A 22951-nucleotide genomic window follows, 5' to 3' on the forward strand; every position below is an offset into this window, starting at 1 on the left:
CCATATGCTGAGGGTGCTGCCCTAAAAGGACAAAAGACAAAAATAAAATAATAAAACATTTATGAAGTTTTATGACTAAAGCATTAGCCAGATTTAAAAAAATAATAAATAAGTATTTTTTTTCTGACTGATGTTGACCTGTTTGTCCTACTTCCCATTAGAGTGAGAGGCTCCTGCAATTATACAGTAAAGCCAGCTTGGGGGGACTGGACAGGGTCCCTGCACACTGTGGGAAGATGCCTTTGTGGGAGGTGGTTTTAAGGAAGATGGCTATATTTTGCCAACTTCTGTCTTGGAGGCGTTAGCTCTGAGCCAAGGATCTGCATAACGTTATCAGCTGCTCTTGCTCTGGCAGCCCAGCCCCTAATATCCTCTGCTTCCATTTAATAGCAAAAGATGCAGTGCCTATACCCAATTCTAGCAGTTGACTAGGAGGATGCAGTTCCACTCACTTCCAAATTAATTAGGCTTCCCAGTGCATATGCTCTCAGATGCCTCTTGTATTTCTTCATAATTATGTAATTTATGTTCTATTTATCTGTGTAATATCAGTCTCTCTAAGCAGAATGTAAGGACAGAAAACTTTTACCTCTATCCTAATTGCCCTTTTGTGTCACCAGAAGTCCTAGCACAGTGCCTGGCACTGAATAGGTGCTTTAAATAATGTTGACTTCATGGCTGAATTCTCCCAGAGAGCCACTACAGCTGTTAAAGAAAATGTTCCATAATCTATGTCAGCCAGGTAACTTGCCACATTTTTAAATCCTGAAAAATGGTTGCATTTCAAATATCTTTCAAGGCTTATTCTTATTCCTTTTTGCTTAATGCACCTCTCAGCATTAGTATTTTCGATTCACTGGGATGTATCCCCAAAATAGGAAATCAAATCTAAATATATAAATTGGACCAGGAAGTAGCCTCCTGGAGGTATTATTATTCTTACTGATGATAAACTGTCTTCCCAATAGCTTCCCATCCTCCCTGGATTATTTCTTACCCGAAAAGGCATGCTTCACTGAGCTCTTCGTCCTTTAAGTGGCAGGTTCTTTTGTTTTGTTTTGTTTGTCTTTTTGCCATTTCTAGGCCGCTCCTGCGGCATATGGAGGTTCCCAGGCTAGGGGTCAAATCGGAGCCGTAGCCACCGGCCTACACCAGAGCCACAGCAACGCGGGATCCGAGCCGCGTCTTCAACCTACACCCCAGCTCCCGGCAACGCCGGATCGTTAACCCACTGAGCAAGGGCAGGGATCGAACCCGCAAGCTCATGGTTCCTAGTCGGATTCGTTAACCACTGCGCCACGACGGGAACTCCTATCCAGCCTTTTTGAGGATCCTTGAAAAATAGTACTTTTCCTGAGAAAATGGAAACTTTCATAGTCTCGAAGTCCAAAACAGTGCTTGGAAGAAATGACTTAACAAATTTAACCTTAGGGAGTTCCCATTGTGGCTCAGTGGGTTAAGAACCCATGAGGATGTGGGTTCGATCCCTGGCCTTGCTCAGTGAGTTAAGGATCCAGCATTGCTGTGAGCTGCAGTGTTGGTCACAGATGCAGCTTGGATCTGCTGTTGCTCTGGCTGTGGTGTAGGCCGGCAGCTGCAGCTCCAATTTGACCCCTAGCCTGGAAACTTCCATATGCCAAGGGTATGGCCCTTAAAAAAAAAAAAAAAAAAAAAAAGATTTAAACTTAGGTGCTCTCACTGAGTTATTATGATTCATTTCAGGTGTTATCTTCATTTTCCCAGTATCAGGGCAACATCTTAAAAAAAGATAAGGTCACTAAGCTGCTCTGTAAATACATTTTTCCAGTTGTTACAGTTGAGATGCATACGTGTGTGTATCTTGCTGATTCTGTTTCTGCTACTAAATACCTGGGAAACCTTGGAAATACCATTTTTAATCTCCATCCAGCCTCATTTTTCTCATTTACATAGTAAAGGAATTGCATAAGATAAATGGTTTAAAACATTTGGCAACAAAACCCTTTCTTCAAATAAAATATTTTCTCTAATCCTGAGGTATGGAATAGAATATGGCTTCAATTAACACAGCTGACAATCAGTGATTTTAAAACTATCTTATGTAGGTTTAACTATGAAATATTATCATTCCCTTTGATAGACTCATGGTTCATATTAATGAATATTCACTGACTACCCATAGGTATTAAGCCCTGCAAGAATCTGGCCTATGCAAGCCAGGCCAAGACCAGTTTCTCCAAGCAGACTGTTTTCCAGAGGGAGACCACATAATTCCACAAATAAAATAAAAAGTTATCATACAAGTAAAGAAGGATGCACAAAACAGGGAGTGGTTACTTCTGGCCAGGGGGTCAAAGAAGTTTTCATATGGGATGGCCTATGACCAAGAGGTAGGATTTCTAATGAGAACATGTGTAAGGGTTTCCAGGTGGGCAAAGACAGTCAGTGAAGGTGTGGAGGCAGGAAACTGAGAGGAGCTTTAAGAGAAAGGCAGGTGTTCCAGACTGGTTGTGGTGTAAATGGCATGAGGAGCAACTCTGAGCTAAAGCTGGGAAATTAGGTTGGAATCAGATTATCAATGTCCTTCAATTTCATGGTAATGAGATTTGCTTTTATTCTCCAGGAAACAAAAAGCCATTGGCAGGGGGTTTTTTGTTTTTGTTTTTGTAAAGTGGAAAGTGACATAAACAGCAATGTCCCTAGAAAAGGTTTTTCAAAATAAAGTGTAATAAGAAATGGGAAAGATGGAGACAGGAAGGTGAGTTAGAAGACCCTTGTCTGGCAAGAAGTGATGAAGACGTTGCTCGGTACAGTGTTATGGACTGAATGAAATGTGTCACCCCAAAATGTTTATGTTGAAGCCCTAACCCCTCTGATGTGACTTATTTGGAGACAAGGCTTTTAGGAGGTTATTAAGGTTAAATGAGGCCATGAGCATGGGGTCCTAATTCAATAGGACTGGTGGTCTCACAAGAAAGAGAGATCATTCCCTTTGTCTAAGCACACAGACTGAGAAAGGCCATGGGAGTGCTGAATGAGCAGGGGGTTGTCTACAAACCAGGAAGAGAGCCCTCGCCAGAACCTGACCAGGCGGGCATTCTGATCTCAGACTTCTACCCCTCAGAACTGTGAGAAAACAAGCTTCTGTCGTTTGTCACCCAGGCCGTGGTATTTTGCTATGGCAGCCTGAGAATGCTATGACAGAGATATTAGAAATGGCAGAGAGAGGACAAATGACAGCAAGATACCACAAAAATAGAATCAACATGATTTGACAACTAATCCACTTTGAGATGTGGGAGGCAAAGGTCAACAGTAACTCTAAGCCAGTAACTAGAAGGTGTTATGATGCCACTTACAGATAAAGGGAACAGAGCAGGGAGAGCAATTCTGAGGGGGCAGAGCTTAACTTTTGCTTCTGACAAGTTTGGTGATTGAATTTGAAGTGTTGGCAATATCGCCATGGAGAGTCTTCTATCAGGTAAAGAAAATTGTGGGTTTGGTGGTTAGGAGAGATGCCTGAACCAAAAATCTATTTCATTTTGGAGTCATCTGCAGAAGGATTGCATCAAGGACTGTTCCTGGATAAACATAAACATTCATGCACAAAAAGATATGAATGATCCTTAGTCTATCAAAAATGATACCTAGCTCTATGTTTGCCATGCAAGCCTGGCTTACCTGTGTTTTTACAAATTCTAGAACTTGGGCAATAAAGGAGAGTTGGAAAATACAAAAGATCTACCTTTAACATGGTAAATAAAAATGCAGTTTAAACACCTCCAAGAATCCCCATTCTGTTCTGATACATGCAATTTGTTTCTGTTGGCAAGAAAAGATTCAACTGGAATTTACTTGACCATGAAGTTCAATAAACAAAAGATGCTACGACCCTGAAGCAGGGCAAAGGGTAAACTGTTCTTCAAATACAGGACACATTAGCTCTAAGAGGACTGAAAGCAAAAATGGAGCATTTGATCCCGGAGGGATGCTGATTAGCAAGAGGTTTCTACACCTGGGAATCGTGGTTCTTAAAATTCGCAAGTAATGATGGAGGCACTAAACTGGAGAAAGAAAACAAGGAACCAAAAAAAGTAAATAACTGAAGTAGAATAAGATATTATAAAACAAAGGAAAATTTCATAAACATTCAACTAAGTGGGATAATAAATAGGATATTTAGAGAATGAATACTGTGAAGGTCCTTCCCTGTCAAAAGTAGTCTGGAGTTCCAGTCATGGCGCAGTGGTTAACAAATCTGACTAGGAACCATGAGGTTGCGGGTTCGGTCCCTGCCCTTGCTCAGTGGGTTAAGGATCCGGCGTTGCCATGACCTGTGGTGCAGGTTGCAGATCCGCAGCTTGGATCTCGTGTTGCTGTGGCTCTGGCATAGGCCAGTGTCTACAGCTCCGATTCAACCCCTAGCCTGGGAACCTCCATATGCCATGGGAAGCGGCCCTAGAAAAGGGAAAAAGACCAAAAAAAAAAAAAAAAAAAAAAAAAAAAAAGTAGCCTACCTGTCTCAGGAGCAGCCAATTTCTAAAATTCATGGAACTTGATGCAGGCTTGGGATTTCCCATGAGATGTTTAGCCTACGAAATAAAGACTGGACAATTGCAGCTATATGGTCCCCTGAACCCAGAAAAAAAGAATTATATGACTTGTAGGGATCCCAGTAACTTAGCACCTGCCATAGAAATTAGTATACTTGGATGGTACCTGCACTCCTGTGGTGCAATGGGGTTGGTGGCGTCTCTGGGGCACTGGAACACAGGTTTGATCCCTGGCTCAGCATAGTAGGTTAAGGATCCAGTGAAGCTCAGATCTGATTTCTGGCCTGAATTCCATATGCTCTGGGGTGGCCAAAAAAAAAAAAAAAAAAGGAAAAAAATCATACTCTTTAGATAAAGTAATATGTGTATGTCATTCCCAGTTCCCAGAAACAACCACTTGCAGTTATTTTAGGTATTTATTTTGCTACATAATGACGTATTTCTAAATAATAGATATGAGTCCCCGCTATGTCTCAGTGGGTTAGGAATCTGACTGTAGCAGCTCAGGTCACTGCAGAGGTGCAGTCTGATCCCTGGCCTGGTGCAGTGGGTTAAGGATCCAGCATTGCTGAAGCTGTGGCCTAGGTCACAGCTGCAGCTCAGCGTCAGTCCCAGGAACCTCCACATGCTGTGGGTGCAGGCATAAAAGTTTTTTTAAAAAAAAAAAAATTAAAAATAAATAAATGTATGTTACTGTTTCTTGATTCTCCAATTAGATATTTCTGTTGATCTTGTGTGATAGAACCTCAGGACCGAGTGCTCTTATTCCACGGTCCCAAAACACAGAAACACACATAGACACACTCTCCTCTTTTCTCTTTTTCTGCCTGATACCGTCATACTGCACTCTTTGAATCAGTACTTACGTTGTCATTGTTATGTCTACATAAATATTGCTCACAGAGTGTCCTTTGATTTTATTTCCTGTCTCGTTCAACCTTCTCTTTTTCTCTGGAGTAGACATGTTTTCTTCAATTGTCTAGTTTTCTCTTAAACGATCATTCACTCATTTCCCAAACGCTTCTGTTCACTGCTGTCTTTACTTCTCTGACTTTATTTTGCTAGTTCACTTATTTTGGTCCCAGTCTTTCATACTAAAAATTTGCCTTGGAAATCTGAGGAGTCCCACCTGAATTCATGTTTGTGAGGTGTGTAGGGGTAGGGGTGGTTATGGACTGGTTCACAGTTATGGACTGGTGAACTTCAACATGGGGTGAAAAGACAGCTGTTTTTTACTGAGGGAACCTCAACTGTCAGCATCTGTAGGTCTTGTTTGGGGGGGTTGTCAGTTCCTTAAAAAGGAGTCCTCTGATTTCCTCTCTGGGAGCGTGCAAATCTGGTTCTCAGACTTTGAGGAGTCTAGTTGGGGAAGGAGGCTACTGATAAGTAGTTCACCAAATCAGAATCAGTCCCCACTTCTTTTCAGGACTGTAGGTTATCCTGACAATCAGCTGTGTCCACCTCTACAGAGTCAACTCCTCCTCCTGCTGGGAGTCAAGGAAAGCAGCTGTTGGCCTACATAGGACAGAGGAGGGCCCAGAGGGTGGACAGTGTTGTCCGTGCCTGTTACAGACATTTCACTAACCCTGGCTCCTTCTCCCCTTCAGAGGCCCCCAGGGTCTTCAGATTCTGGGCTTCTAAGCCCTGTGATGCAGCAGCCATCTCCCTCCTGCTGGCTTCCTCTCACTGCCCCTCACCCGAGCTTACGTTCCAGGGCTCTGTAGTTCACTAAGTTAGCTCCAAAGTTCTAGCAGACAACTGCCATCTGCTCTTGTCTCTTCTTTTTTCTTTTAATAAAATGTTTTTTTTTTTTTAAGTTTTTAAAAGTGGTAAAATACACAGAACAAAGTTTACCGTCTTAACCATTTTTAAGTCTCTAGTACAGTGGTGTTAAGTATATTCACACTGCTGGGTAACCAACCCCAGAATGTTTTCATCTTGCAAAACTGAAACTCTTTTACCAATTAAACAACAACTCCTCATTTCCCCCCACCCCCCGCCCCTCAGCTCCTGGCAACCACCATTCTGCTTTCTGTTTCTATGAATTTTGAGAGCTTAGATAACCTCCTATAAGGGGAATCGCACAGTGTTTGTCTTTTTGTGACTGGCTTATTTCAGTAATGTCCTCAAGGTTCATCCACGTTGAGGCATGTGTCAGAATTTCCTGCCTTTTAAAAGCTGAATAATTAAAATTTTCTTATTATGATTTAAATTTTTATTACGGTTCTCTCATTCTTTTGCCTTTAGGACTTGATCATTTTGTTTTATTTTCCCCATTCCTTTAGCTATTATTTCAGTGGCATTTCAGAAAACAGAGATAAACTTGTGAGTCTGATCTAGTCCTTAATAGGAAACCCACATGCTGTTTACCGAAGGCAGCATTTAAGGACACATTCTCTGTTGCTTTTGAGAATCTCTTTATCTTCACAAGACCCCTTAAAGGAGAACAGAATAATGAAGTTGCTTCTAGTCCTCCTTTAGCCAAAGAAAAACCTATGCTTTGACATTAAGCAAAGTTATTTCAAACAGTTGTTTTTCTCTGTATGCATATAGTATGTGTATAAACTCTTCCCTGGGGAATCTAGTGTAGCGGATCTCCACGTGCGGTCCCTAGATCCTCAACATAAGCATCACCTGGGAGTTTGAGAGAAATGCACATTCCCAGGTCCCACCTCCCAATGTTTGCGTCTGAAAACTGGGGGATGGGAGTGTGCAGCCAACAACTGTTTTGTAACAAGTCCTGCAAGTGCTTCTGGTGCATCCTAAATTTTGAGTTCCATTGGTCTTCTAGAGGCAATCCTTTGCAAAGCTGCATCTAGAGATGAAACATTTTATTTAGTCTCAATGCAAATGTCTACTGCCAGGTTTTCAGGCCATGAGGTCATCTTCTAGCAGATAAGTGTGACAGTGCCCAAACAGGATAATGCCTGTTTGGGGGACTTTCCTGTCGCTGAAGAGGCAGGCTTTGTCATGTGTTTTTGCTACCTGACCCTTGTGCCAAACCCTACTGGCCACACAGACTGAACCAGGAGAGAACCTGTCACTCAAGCTAGTCAACGCTACTCAATTCTCTCTCTCGTAAATATCAACTAGAGACACCAAACCTGTAATCAGTGCTGAGCTCTTAAATGTATGTAAGACTGAAAGTGACAGCCACAGAGGCCCCTGTGCAAACACAGCCCCTGGTCCTTACAATTTGCCTATTTTTTTTTTTTTTTTTTTTTTTTGCCTTGAGTGGGTATATATTTCTTGCACCAAAGAGGCTTGATCAGAGTACATCTATTGATGCATTACATAGTCACTAGCTAATATATTAATTATTGGTAAGAAGTGCTGTAAGGCTGATTGGCCGTAATTACTTATTAGCCATTGTAAAGCTTGCCCTACCTACTGGCTTGTCCATGCTGCTGTCCTGTTTTAGCTGCAGCATATAAACAAACTCATGTCTCTGTCCAATATCTGTTTAATTTTCCATGTGTGGAAAGAAATTTGGTAGCAGTCTTATTTCGTTCCAGTACAGAACTCCTGGAGTTCTTTTGCTGTTGCTTCTGATTCTCTGAGAAACTAGTGTAAATTGCTTTGTAAATCAACAACCAAAAAATCAATATCAGTGATGTTCTTTTAAAGAATTCAAAGATCAATAGTCCCCGCGAGTCACTGTCACCGCACTCCAAAGTTCAAAAGGAAATATTCTGAAAATAAAAGCAAGGGAAATCATACAATATTATCAAAATGGTTATGGGGTAGTGAATAAAAGCCAGAATATGATTTGAGATGTGAATGTTTGTTCTGACAACAATATTAACATAATGGGAATATCAGGCTCAAGCTTTACTTTTTCAGGTCATGGGTATTGATTTAAGAACGATGCAAACAAAAATTGTCATCAGAGAGTTCCCACTGTGGCTCAGTGGTAATGTTCCTGACTAGTATCCATGAGGACGCAAGTTCAATCCCCGGCATTGCTGTGAGCTGAGGTGCAGTTTGCAGACGCGGCTTGGATCCCGTGTTGCTGTGGCTGTGGTGTAGGCCCTCAGCTACAGCTCCAATTCAACCCCTAACCTGGGAACCTACATATGCCATGGATGCAGCCCTTAAAAAGGGCAAAAAAAAAAAAAAAAAAAAAAAATGTCATCAGAGAGCTGTTTGCAAAGACATTTTAAATCCAATGTGTCTTCTTTTAGTATTAAACTCTTGTAGAATATCCCGGGATGGGAGAGGCCATATAGGTTATCTAATCCAATTATGCATTTCATGCCTGACTCACTTCTATACCCCGAAAGAAATGACAGCCACATGACCCTGCCATTGTGGTTGGTGACCGAGCAATCCACCATGACTTATACAGTAAATACACAAAAAGGAACAATGGCAATTTGAAACACGAAATGTAGAACGCTACTTTGAAATATGGCTTGTGTTAATGTTTGGGAAAGTAGTGCTTTTTTCTTCTGTCATTCCTGGGGGAAAGGGTGTTAAGCACTGTGGCAGACACTGATTGCTGTCACCAGAATTGGTTCTCCTTCATCTCCAATGTTTGCTTGGCACAGGACGGCTCAAAATAAAGCTTACATTCCCCAGCTTTCCTTATAGTCATGCATTTTAGTTACTATTGCTGTGTCACAAATTACCTCAAAACATAGAGGCTTAAAGCAACCTTTTTATTATGCTCAAAAGATTTCAGATGGGGCCTCACAGGTCTGCTTCTGTCATGCTGGCATGACTTCTATCAAAGCAGTCAGAAGCCCACCCAGATTCAAGAGGAGGGGAATTAATGTTTCAACTTTTTTTTTTACTTTTTTTTTTTTTTGGCCCTGCGTATGGCATGTAGAAGTTCCCTGCCCAGGGATTGGTCCCCCACCGCAGCAGAGACCCGAGCCACGTCAGTGGCAACATTGAATCCTTACCCTGCTGTGCCACAAGGGAACTCCAATGCTTCAGCTCTTGTCTAGGGAATGGCAAGTTCACAATGTCGAAGAGCACATGGGACAGGAGACATTTTTTTTAGCTACTTTTGGAAAATGCAGTCTACCCCAGCACAGGTGTGACCATTGACTAGGTTCTGGCCAAGTGGATAAAAGAGGAATTGGTATGTTTAGGGGTGTGTGTGTGTGTTGGGAGGGGGCTTTTCTTTTCCACTTTCCTCTTGGGTGAAATGTGGATGAGTAAACTGGGGGTAGAGCAGCAATTTGGACAACAAACTGAGGATTACAGAGCAACAAACTGGAAGGAGGCTGGGTGCCTGATGTCCTAGAAGCAACATACCAGCCCTGAACTGTTTGCATTTACATTACAGAGAAATACACTTCCTTTTTGTTTAAGCTACTTTATTTTGCATTTTCTTGTTAATAAAAACTATCATCATAAATGAAGACAGATGATACAAACTTGTCTTAAAATGCTGGATCTATAAAGACAATAATAATATGCAATGTTTGTATGGTTAGAGTTGACTAATATTGTGGGCCATGGTATTTTTATAAACTGCTTATTCCTTAAAATGCTTGACGCTTACCATTAGAAGTAACTTACTATATTTCAAGACAACATATTGTGAGATTAAGAAATGAAAATAGAGAAAACATCCCCTCATGGAATGACTACAAGTTGTATTATAAACAAAGAGGTAACACCAACATGTATTTTTATAAAAGGGACTAGTTTGCTACATATTGATTTCTAGACTTTGAATTTTCTAAGCCATGTATTAACTTTTTTTTGTGGAATTTTTTAGAAGAATAACTAAATCATCTTGCTTTTGAGATATTTTATTTACAATGATATAGTCATGGTAAAAATGATGTATTTTAAAATAGCATTTAATTGGCAAAAAAATAATTTCCTAATTCAAACTGTAAATATTTGCAGAATAAGCCTCCTTTTAAAGTCAAGAACTTCTCTAAGCACATACATTTCCAATTCTGTTTTTCGTTTTTGCTTTCTTTTTTTTCTTTTATAGGGCTGTACCTGCAGGGCATATGAAGTTCCCAGGCTAGGGTTTCAATTCAGCTGCAGCTGCCACCTATGCCACAGCCACTCCAGATTCTAGCTACTCCGCATCCCAGCCGCGTTTGGGACTCTTCGCTGCGGCTTGTGGGGGTAACGCATGATCCTTAACCCACTGAATGAGGCCAGGGCTGGAACCCACATCCTCATGGAAACTTGTCAGGAACCCGCTGCATCACCGCAGGAACTTCTGTATCTCCCACTCTACTGCTCTTTGTATGGAAGTATGTATTCCTATTTTGGGAAATATAATTCAAAACCACTCAAAGCCTAAGGGGAAAGTTTTAAAATAAACAATAACGGTTTAACCAGGCAAAGCTTTTTTTGCTTGAGGGCCTTCTGACTTGACAGTGACATTTTATTCCAATTGCTGCGCTGTCCTGTTTAAAGACCATCGACTAACTTTGGTAAGTACCTCCCAATAAATGGTGCATTTGTCTTAACAAGTACTAATTGAATAGACTGGACAAAGGGAGAGCATCAGTGAAGCAAAACAATACAATAGGACAGATGGAGAAATGCTGGATAAAATGTTGCATTATCTTTTTGTGCAAAAGAAAACCAGTACCACTATATGACTTTAAACAAAAGACATCTTCTACATTTATCAATTCAACTAGATTCTCGAGAAAAATAAAATGCCAAGGTGGAGGCCGAAGTTTCAGGGCAAATCGCGCGGCACCACCTCGGCGTGGGCTCCAAGTGGTGAATGAGGCGTGGGAATTCGGCTGAGTGGCCTGGCAGCTTTGGCATATGCGGACAGGTGGACAGCGAGAAGCGCCTGGGCGGGGTGCGGGTGTGACCCGTCTAGTCTCGGGTGGTGGGGCCCCTGCCTCGGCCTAGCCCCTCCGAGCGCGCCCCGCAAACCCGCCGGCACCTGCCTGCGTCTTCAGGCCCGCAGCGGTCGGAACTGCTGCGGGAGCGAGGAGCCAGCGGGCGGAGGTTGCCATGGTTTCCGGGAATCACGTGGGGCGCTCCGGGGGCCCCCTCCCGCGCGCCGCGGCGGGGGCGGGGCGGCCCGGGCGGGGGGAGAGGAGCGGCAGCGGCAGGAGCAGGAGGAGCCGGAGATGCTGCCAGCCCTCCTCGGGCCGCGCTCGTTCAGCCGCCGCCGCCGCCGTCGCCGCACGGAGCAGCCGCGCGCCAGGAGCCGCGGGCCGGGCCAGCCGGGCCGCCAGGGCCCAGTGCGCCGCGCTCGGTGCCGGTAGCGCCGCCAGCGCCGTCCGCGCTCGCTCGGTGGCCGCGGGGCCCGAGGCCGGTCCCGGGAGGGGGCGAGGGCGGCGCCCGGGTGCCCGCCGGCAGGGGAGGCAGGATGAGCATCGAGATCCCGGCAGGACTGACTGAGCTGCTGCAGGGCTTCACGGTGGAGGTGCTGAGGCACCAGCCCGCGGACCTGCTGGAGTTCGCGCTGCAGCACTTCACGCGCCTGCAGGAGGAGAATGAGCGCAAGGGTGCAGCGCGCTTCGGCCATGAGGGCAGGACCTGGGGGGACGCGAGCGCCGCCGGCGGGGGCGGCACCCCCAGCAAGGGGGTCAATTTTGCCGAGGAGCCTATGCACACCGACTCGGAGAACGGAGAGGAGGAGGAGGAGGCCGCGGACGCAGGGGCGTTCAACGGTGAGGATCCGACCCCCCGCCCCCCCGCGCGCGCCGCTCCCCCTTAGCTCTTCGGTCCGGTAGCTCGGCTCACCCATCTCTCCTCGCGGTCCCCACCTTCCCTACCTTCCCATCGCGCCCACCCCCTCAGCATCCATTTCTGTCTCCCACTCGCCCACCTTCCTACTCAGCGCTCTAGTCGTGCCCTCCCCCTCGTCCCTCCCTCTGGAGATGGGAAGTCGGGAGGTGAGGCTTCTCTGCCCACCCGCCCCTTCTCGTCCTGGGCTCGGAGGCCGAGGCCGGCCAGCTTGCGGTGGGCATCTGAGAGATAACTTTGACTAGGGTTGGAGACATTTCTCTCGACGGGTATCATTTTGCATAAAGGCAGCTGGCCCACTTGGCATCCTCTTTCAGCCCTTATGTTTATTAATGGAGTGTCCAAAGCGAAAAGGCGAAGGGTGTTCGGTCGGATTGCCTTTACTGTTGTTCGGACTGCAAATTTACTAAAAGGAGCGTGGAATTGGACTCACGAGGCAGAGCAAAATTTATGGTGATAGCTTTGGCATTCTTGGAAACAGAGTAATCTATTATTTTCCAATTTACCAATGCGGCGTTGTAGTGTTTTTGGACTCACAACAAAGGATCCTGTTTAGCCTGCCACCCATGGGGTCTTTGGAATGAGGAAACGGGCTAATGGTTTTCTTTTTATTTTAAACAACTATTGAATTATTTGGTGCCTTAAAAAAAAAAAAAAGTGTGTGAAAAACACTGTAGGAAGTTCTGAAAGCTTGTTGGTTGTCTTTAGAATGAAAAGCCAGTGAGTAATTGTAGGGACTGTGCCAGACACTGAAGCTAGAAAGAATGAATGGGAAAGAAAAAGGGATTTTCTCAAATAGCTGCTCCTGGCAGGTCCCACCCCTTGTGCTTACAACCCTCTCTGACACACACAGACACAACATGCCTAAGTCCCATCTTTATGGCATCCCAGCCTAAAATATATGGGGGTGCAAATGTGCAAGTGCTTTTCTCTTTGTGGTGTAAGACCAAATGTTCATTCAGCATCACACTACCTTTTATTTATTTACACTCCCTCTGGTTTGTGTGTCCAGAGTGCATTCCATATAATGAAGACATTTTCCAGTGTCATTTCCTTGTATATGTTCCTAGGAAGGTGTTCCTTTTCTTTGCAGAATTGTTGAAATGTGTTATAAAATTAATGTATTTTTAGCATGTCTGAAGCAATCACACACAAAAAAAAACGTGGAAATGAGTGCTCTCTGAAGGTGAAAGGAAAGATTGCTACTTTAAAAATTTTAATTTTGGACTTTGTGGTGTTCTAGGGCTACGATAGTAATAGTCTTCATTGTTCATTTTGCACAAGAATTTGATGGAATGCTTTTCCTACCTGAAATGAGAAAAGGATAAAAGAGTACATATTTTAAGAAAGATGGGCAGAAGAAGCCTATGATTGATGACACAGAAAGGGCAGAGGCATCTAATACTTGTTTTGTACTCCTGAGACACATGCACACACAAGAGTACATTCACATGCGCGTGTACACACACACACACACACACGAAAGAACTCATTTCCAAGATTGGAGAAAACCTAGGGACTAAGGGCACTTGGTAAAAAACCTGTATTCATTCTATTCATTATGTTGTTAGTTATAACTAAAATATTTTGTTTGTATAATGCTTTTGAAGTACTTTGCATTGATGATTTCGTTTTCTCCTGACAACAATGTCTATTGTACACAGAACAGATTTGATTGCCATTTTGCAGTGAAGAAATAAGCCATTAGCTTCTGAACAGTAGGGATCTTTTTATATGGTTTTAGACTCTCCAAAGCATCTTTATTGTAAAAATTATTCAGTGTGAGTTTTAGTAAATACTTGTTAATGAATTGCCCTGCTTACTCCCCATCGCACCCACAAAGACTTTTTTGATTGCATCCAAATACAATTTGATCATCATCCAGGGCACACATGTGCATATGTATAACAGAAACTTTGGCAGCAGTACTTCCCTTTTCTATGTGCCATAGAAAATATCTATTAGAATATTTTTTATTCTAATCAGGTCTCTCTTAATTTTTTAAAAGTAAATTGTGTTGAGACCCCCAGTTTAAAAACAGTTATAGGGTTGGCAGACTTGTTTGGAAAGGGCCCAACAATAAATGTTGTAGGCGCTGTGAGCAACATATGGTATCTGAATATTCTTCTTTTCTTTAATCATCCCTTTACATACATATTCCCTCTGGAGACTAGAACTGTACAAAACTGGCCATTGATCAAGGCCATAGTTTGCCGATCTGCAGCCACAGGAGGAAAAAGAGTCAAAATAGTGCCATGGGGAGTGGGGTGGGGGGGAAACAGGTGTGAGCCTGTGAGCCTATCAGTTTAAGGTCTAAGTCCAAAAATGTACCAGAATTATAAAACACCAGATACTGGGTAATTCTCCTGGCATAATAAAGAATAAGTACCGGAAAACAAGGCTTAATTTATTGTGACATGATGCAAGATCAGCTGGATCAATAATTCTTTTTTTTTATTAATTAATTTATTTTTGGCCGTGCCTGTGGCATTTGGAAATTGCCAGGCCACAGATCTAACCCTCAACACGGCAGTGACCCAAGCCACAGCAGTGAGAAGGCCAAATGCTTAACTATTAGGCCACCAGGGAACTCCTGGATCAGTAATTCTTAAATTTTAGTAGATATCTCAAGGAAGTTTGATTCAGAAATGAATATTACCTGGTACTGTTCTTGGAGAGCTTTTTAGAATAGGTTGGAATGGGACAGGGAATCTCTTCTTTACAGACACCCCCAGGTCATTCTGATAACCACAGTTCCCCGACCACCCTTTGAAAAATACAGATCAGCAGATAGTGGTGATTATAAGATCCCTTTCTCTTATTAGCAGCCTAAAACTAGCTGCCATTTATTGACATTCACTGTGTACGAGGCACTGTCTAAATGCTTCAATTCATTATCTCAGCTTAATAAGAAAGATGAGACTGTCACTTGCCCGGTGTTTTATAGCTAGCGTGCTACAGAGAATGGAACACAGGTGGAACACCCTTTCTTAGGAGGAGGGTGGGGCTGGCCTCACTGGAGCAGCCCTTTCATGTCAAGCTCTCTGAGGCCTTTAAGGTTCTGAAAAATTAACCCATCCAAAGTCATACATAGGACTAGTAAGTAGTAGAGCCTGGTTTCTCACTCACATCTCTCTAACCCAAGACCATAAGAGGTTTTTTCCTTAGTGCGATTCGTATAATGGCCTGACTCACAGGTCAGGTCTTCCTGGTTATTTTCCCTGTAAAGATTTGCATTGATTGATTCATACTCTTATGAATCCTTTTAGGACAAGCGATGGTATGTGTAAGAGGCTGGGCCAAATAGCAAGGTTTTGACCGTGAAACTGCTATCCATTGACTCACATAGAGAGATCAAGCCTATGACCTTGAACTCAGTGTGGTGGTTGACTCAAGTAAGTGAACCCAGGTTTGGTACCATAGCCATTGATGGCCCTGGGCCAGAAGTCATATGGGCGAAGGTGGTCTTGACTTTTCTTCTGCCTTTCCAAAGGACCCCTTCCTCTGCTGATAGCTTTCCCATCCCCCTCCTATTCTCTTCTAATTTTATCACCTCTGATGTTTACTTTCAGTTCAGTGTCAATTCTGGTTAAAAGGGCAACCTTTAGGTGTTAGAATTATAGTGACATATGGTGATCCCCTTTCTGGAAACTCTCGATGTCCCAAGAGAAGCTAGAATGGAGATTATGCCTCCCTCTTCCCCATCCTACAGAAAGCAAATAATACTTGACTTGTCACTTCTGCAAGGGCAGTGTCCCTAGGCTTGGATTTTATTAGGAGGGTTTACAGTAGGCCAAAGAATTGGATCAGTACCATTGTGGAGTGGAGTCCATGGTAATTAATGGTTTTATACAGACATCATTGTAAGATCTTGTGTTGCTCAATTATTTCTTCAGTGAAATGGCTGAAATTATAAAAGGAAGTCAATAAAATTCCAAATTACTCTGATAAATTGACAAGTGGTTAGAAACAAAACTAATTACATGTGGGCAGGTGAAGATCAATCAACCTGGAAGAACAATAAACCAACATAAAATGTAGAAGAACTAATGTTCTGTATTGTGGAAGAAAAAAAATCTAGACTTCAAAGTGGATACCCAAGGCAAAAATATAAAACCATAGCTTATGAGTAAGCGTGTCAAAGGTATATAAATAGAAATTTAGCGTGTAAAATCTATGACTTAATCCTCTTAACTCTGATTGACGTCACATCTTTGTTGGAGGACTTTATCTACCTTTGCTTTTTTACGATTTAAAGGGAATGTGGAGAGTAGCAGAGATCTTGAAAATTATGCAAAATATTGGAAAGTTGAAGCTTCGAGTGGGAGATGATGAGAACAAAGGTATTTATCATGAGAGTACATGGTTGCAGGAGAGTTGAGAACAATGTTCACACGTCTGAAAAATTTTTCTTAGAGGATTGTGAGCAAATATTCTTCATCTCTGCTAGATACTGAATTCGAGGAATTAAGCTTCATTGTCACTTGGAAGAGTAAAAGTCAGAAATTCATCCAGCTGAAAGGGCATATATGGTCTTCCTAAAATGAGATGGCAAAGCAGTAAGGGCGGTAGACAGATTGATTTCCCAAGAATCAGCTGTGAAAACGTTCTTAACCGTGTTCATACTGGGAGTGAAAAAGGATGTTGGCCTATTGCATTTATGGCCTGACAGCAGGAAAGTGTAGAGCAGTAATCATAGCCTTAAAGAAGTATTGCTTTGACCAATTTTTTAGCCTCACATCTATGGGCCCTCATTTAAGAACTTGCTCTCCCGGTGCTTCTAGAGACTGTTATGAGACAAAGCAGGCAGTCCTTAGCTCTTGCCTTCCATTTTATGTAGCTCTCCACATAGGACTAAAGAGATTTATTTTTGCAGTGGTATCTATGTAGTGGACTGAAAGTTCAAATGGCTCTTCAATGTGTTATCAATCTCTTGAATCCATTTAATTGGTTTGAAAAATGTTCGTGAAAGTCAGGTTTGGGGAGTTGACTTTAGATTCCGACCACATTTATTTTCTTGTGTGTATGAAGCGCTGTGCTAAGCATGTTGACGTGTCACGGTAGTCTTAGTACCTGCCTCCTCAGGTTGTCAGGAGGATAAAGGGAGTCATGTTTGTGAGGCCCCGAGGACAGGGCACACAGCAAGCATGGGTTGCTTGCCAATCAAGTGATCTCATTAACATGAAGACTTACAGAAGTGGAAACTGTTCTTTCAGAACAGCAACTTCATCATGTTTGGTGGGAGTGAATCTACTGTGTGCACTTTTTAGAGAGATGCAGTAGGAAATGAGTTTACTGGGTGGTTCCGCTTAGGACTTAATGTGAAGTTATGGTGTGTAGTAATAAAACCCACATCCTTTCAACTCACCATGTGGAGCTAAGCGCTCCAGGATTTTGTGATTAATGAGACTTTATGGCTATTAGACATTTATATAGCAGTTTTAAATCCTCCTGAAATGGACTACATCATTCATGACAATAGCACAAATATTGAAGCCATGATTTTAGTTATGAGCATAAAACATTAGGGAAGTTAAAAAATATTTTTGAGTTAGGATAGCAATTGTGATTTTTCAAAGTAGAACGTATAAGAACATTAGTCATTTTAATAGTAGTAGTAAATGGATTGCTTTAGGGATTGAAATTGGGTAATCAAAGGACAAAAGAGTGTTCTTTCTCAAACTCTTAGCCATCTATTACTTTAGACTTTGGGAAAAGGAAGCCATGGAGGGATGGGAAGAGAGAGAGGAGTAAAATTGGTTGGAACTTGTAAAGGGTTCTTTGAGTAACTGACACTTCTTCTGAAGTGATGGCATAGAATGCAAACGCCTAAACAAAAAACTGAAGCATTGGATACTTTCATATGTTTACCTATCTTAAAAATCAAATTGTTTATCTATTATTAAATGTACGACTGTAACAAGTTTTCCATTTGAAGTCATGAAAGCTTTCCATTTGAGGTCCCGCATAAAGTGAGGTAGTGTGTCTGGGTGGGACAGAGTCAATATCTAGTGGTTATTGATTGTTGCAAATCTCGTTCCATGGATTTCAGATTTTGTTGTTGGTTGGGTCAAAAACCAAATGTGTTTCTTTTTCCACTGTGTAAATACTGACAAGAGGCATTTGAAATCATCAGGGAGCAGTTTATTTGTGATCTATTTAAAAAGTCCTTTAGTGAGAGTAACAGCAATAGAGAAGGCCTGTGGTGGAGGCTAAGGCTGATGGAATATTTGGGGTGAAGGCTTTGGGGACGAGGACTGCGTGACTGACCTTGAGGTCTCTCTCAGGAGTGTCTGCAGTCATACAGGAAAGGGGCTGAGCCTGGGAGAGCCTGTTAGGAGGAGTTGTGTGTACGTTGGGAGAGAGGATGCTGTGCTCAGTCACTCAGCACAGATGTATTTATTGAGAGCCACCTCCTTTTTTTTTTTTTTTTTTTTAGCAAAAAGAAATAATTACTCTCTTAAGTTTACTGTCTCTGTATTTGAGAAACAAGCAATCTTTTTGTCGGAGATTATCTCATAGATAGTATATGTGGTCTATTTCATTTAACAGATGGAGAGCTGAAGACCAGAGATGTTCCTTACTCACATTTAGTCGGTTCGGGCCTCTTTGTTCATGGAACCATCAGTTACATTTTGTGTGTCATTTATATTAACTTACATACTACGAATCCTTTCTGTCTTCCATCAGGGCGATAGATAAGGTTTAAATGGCTAGGCTAGAGAGAAGTACTACTTTTGTACTTTTGCCTTCAGGGTTACCTTTTTTTTTTCCTCTTTGATTTTTTTCCTTGCAGTGAAATCTTAGATTTTTATTTTGTATCAGTTGTTTAAGAAGAGGCAATGGAAAAACAAACAAACAAACAAACAAAAAACGTGCAGTGACTTTTCTGAGTTGGTTGAGTTATTATGGTGGTTTTGGTCCTGTTCTTATTGTCCTCCCAGCCTTGTCCATGCCGTTTAGTTGTTGGAATAGTTGCCGAAGCCCATATACAAACCACACTATCATGCTGATCATTATCTTTATTTTATGGGAGTGAGTTTTGTGTTTCGGAAATTCAAAATGACTCAGACTGTTCCATTATGTAATTATTTTGTGGAAAGAATTTGAGCTAAAATTTTCAGGTCACGGCTTATATGAAAACAAAACAATCTAAAAAAAATCAGAAATATAAACACAGTTGGTGTAACATTTTTAAATGTTTCAGCAATAGTCTCTGCCATGTGTAGCTTAATATGTTTGGAAACTAAAAAAAAAAAAAAAAAAATCATTCCAGTTGCTGCTGTTTAAAAATGTTTCTGTGTTTTAAAAAAAGACAAAAGGTCAAAATATAAACACATGTTCTACATAACAGGGAAACCAAGAAGATATACTCTGTACAGTCATTCCGGTATCTATTTGGCTAGGGACTGACATTGTTTAATTTATGCTAGCTGTTCCAAGACAAAATAGTTCATGGGAATGATATTGAGAGGATTTTTTTTTTGATAAAAAAAGAAGAGAAAAACTTCCATTTGTTTAAATACATTTTAGTTAGACTCAAAAAACATCCTTGTAAAAGGTTCTGAATTAAAACATGACTCAGCTGTTTCATTTCACTTACCATAGAAAGCTAATGTTGGAGTTCCCGTGGTGGCTCAGTGGTAGCGAACCCCACTAGTATCCATGAGGACGAGGGTTCAATCCCTTGCCCGGCTCAGTGGGTTAAGGATCTGCTGTTGCCATGAGCTGTGGTGTAGGTCGCAGATGCAACTCAGATCTGTCGTTGCTGTGGCTGGCACCTGTAGCTCCTATTCAACCTCTAGGTTGGGAACTTCCATATGCCACGGTACGGCCCGGAAAAGAGTTTTTTAAAAAAAGAAAGAATGTTTGTTGATTTATATATTTTTTTTTTATTTAATCACCATTAACATTTTTGGCTGCTTAAATGCCAGACACTGAAATAAAGGCTATTGATACATATCATTCAGCCTTCCCCAAGGTTAAGTGGTAGAGTCAGGACTTGAACCTGACAGTCTAAATTCAGAGCCCTTCTTCTTAACCATGGTACCTGCATTTCATTTTTAGTAACTCTTACAGCAGTAACATGGTTGAAAAGAACCATATATCAAAAAGTAAGCTCCCTGCTTGTCCCTCTAAAAATTTAGTCTAGCCCAACAATTGATCTGTCCCTTTTACAAATTTTTCTCTGTCCGTTCTACCAAAATTAGCACTTTATACACTTTAGAAACTCAATAAAATGTTTATTTTTAGAGATGAACACCTCATATACTGAGCTGTTTAATTCTCAAAACTTTTTTGATTATGTACCCTAATCTATTAGATTTGAGTAGGCATCCCCCATGTATGTCTCTATACATTTTGTGCATGTCCCAGAATATTAATTATTATGTATGTGGTAAAGCATCTCATGATACAAATTTTGAAAGGAAGAAGTAAAAAGTAGTTGTAAACAAGGTCTAATTTTTTTCCTATACCCTAAAAGATTGCCTCATACTCTGCCTTGGGGTACATTAATTCATTTCGGAGACCACAATCCTAATAATACAACTTAATCTGATACTCTGTTAGTAAAGCTAGCTGTAGTCAACTTTGACTTCCTCTTTTAAACTCCTAGACACACAAAAAAAGGGGTTCTTTCATAAACATCCATTGAGTAGTGAATATACACTGTAGAGGAACCTAGTTCAACATTGATGGAGACAAATATTCTCTTGGTCCTGAGTTCTCAGTCCTCTTTCCTTCACGGTCTGCCAAATCTACTCTTTATCCAAAGGTTAGCTCGTGTTTCACACGACCAGAAAAGCCTTGCAAGATTCTCTGGTTGACATGAATGGTGTCAATATGGCAGGGTGAACGTGCCCTACATCAGAGTAAGCTCGGTGGGTGTGAGATGTGCCCACCGAAGGCAGGCAGGCAGGCAGTCAGGGATATGCAGGAGTATGCTGCCTCGCTCTAAGACTTACTTTCCTGCCTGCATGCACTTTGCCCACAGTAGGTGCTCAAATACACTTTGAATATTGAATATCTAATAATAGTAAATGTCTGTGAGTGGTATGTTTCCTTTTTTTATTTTTTAAATGATTTTTATTTTTTACATTATAGCTGGTTTACAGTGTTCTGTCAATTTCCTACAGTACTGCAAAGAGACTCAGTCACCCATACATATGTACGTTCTTTTTCTCACATTATCATCCATCATGCTCCATCCTAAGTGATTAGATATAGTTCCCAGTGCTATACAGCAGAACCTCATTGCTTATCCCTTCCAAAGTCCATGGGTTTCTTTTCTGTGGAAAGGTTTATTTGTGCTGTACATTAGATCCCAGATATAAGTGATATATAGTATTTGTCTTTCTCTTTCTGACTTATTTCACTTAGTATGAGTGTCTCTAGTTCCATCCATGTGGCTGCAAATGGCATTATTTTGTTCTTTTTTACAGCTGAGTAGTATTCCATTGTGTATATATATATCACATCTTCTTAATCCATTCATCCGTTGATGGACATTTAGGTTGTTTCCATGTCTTAGCTACTGTGAATAGTGCTGCAGTGAACTGGTGCATGTATCTTCTTCAAGGAAAGTTTTGTCCAGATATATGCCCAAGAGTGGGATTGCTGGGTCATATGCTAGTTCTATGTATAGTTTTCTAAGGTATCTCCATACCGTTTCCATAGTGGCTGTACCAATTTTCATTCCCACCAACAGTGGGAGGCTTCCCTTTTCTCCACACCCTGTGAGTGTGTATTTCTAAAGTGATTAAAACCTTGGGCCTGTGAATATTTAAAATAGTCTCCTAATAATCCTTTACATGAATGCATTTTTTAAACATCTTCATGAAACATAAAAGCCTTCGCCTGCCTTTCTTCAGTTTCATAGGTTCAGACTTCATTATATTAAAAATGAAGTGGCATTGTATTTTGACCTGATATTTGGTCACTGTGTAAAATATGAAGAAGCCAAGCACTCGGACTGGTTGGGGCTGAGGATTGCACATTCTCATCAAGGAGACGTTCTGACCCTCCTCCCCCCAAACACTGTGTCACTGCTTCTGCCTCTATGAGCCCATGCGAAATCCCAAACTCATCTCTTCCTCTGAACCTGCTTTGTCCTTTCTTCCCTCTCTGTCTTGCCTCGTCCTTGTAATCACCATGAAAGCAGGCTGCTTTCCTCCCTTGATTGTGTGAATCTAGCCCACCCCGCAGGGCTCACTCTCCGTTTGGAGCCCTCCAGCTTTAACTCTAGCTTCAGCGCTGGAATCAAGCTAAGATTCAGGTTGACAGATCTACCTACTTATCAGCCTGCTCCACCAGCATCTTTTACAGGCACCTCCAGATAAGGTTGTCCTGAATTGAATGTGTTATCATCTACCTCAACTTTTTTTCTTTCCTATACTCTCATTTTTTTCCCCTCCACTAATTTGATAAACATGGTCAGTAGAGCACCTTTCCTCTGACTTGTACATCTTAAACCTGATAGTTTATGGAAAACAAAACAGATTGCTTTTAGTGCTCAGAATTTTAAAGTAGTGCTGAAAAATCAGAAACAGTGGAAACTTTTAAAAATCTATGACTTCACTTTGGCATAGGCTTTGGCTTTGAATTCTGACTCTGCCGTTTATAACTTTTGGAATCAAAACCACCTGTGACTCAGTTTCTTCATCTATGAAATGGGAATCATGATGGCACTTACCTAAGTGCTGTGGTAGGAATTAAATGAGTTA

The 22951-nt window shown here is 41.7% G+C and overlaps 1 protein-coding gene across 3 annotated transcripts in view; it reads left to right on the forward strand.

Annotated features, from left to right (window-relative positions):
- Positions 1-11571: 11571 nt before the first annotated feature.
- PRKAR2B (protein kinase cAMP-dependent type II regulatory subunit beta) overlaps positions 11572-22951 on the forward strand; it is a 106666-nt gene continuing 95286 nt past the window's right edge. For all 3 annotated transcript variants that reach the window (XM_021102599.2, XM_084977454.1, XM_084977456.1), the window contains exon 1: positions 11572-12151. In XM_021102599.2, the coding sequence (XP_020958258.1) occupies positions 11848-12151 (304 nt within the window). In that variant the 5' untranslated portion in view covers positions 11572-11847. The remainder of the gene's footprint in view (positions 12152-22951) is intronic.

Source organism: Sus scrofa, chromosome 9 (assembly GCF_054392235.1).
Source record: "Sus scrofa isolate SSC_HxYL_T2T_F1_AM1 chromosome 9, Sscrofa_HxYL_maternal_Yorkshire_Landrace_v2.0, whole genome shotgun sequence".
NCBI classification, from domain to species: Eukaryota; Metazoa; Chordata; class Mammalia; order Artiodactyla; family Suidae; genus Sus; species Sus scrofa.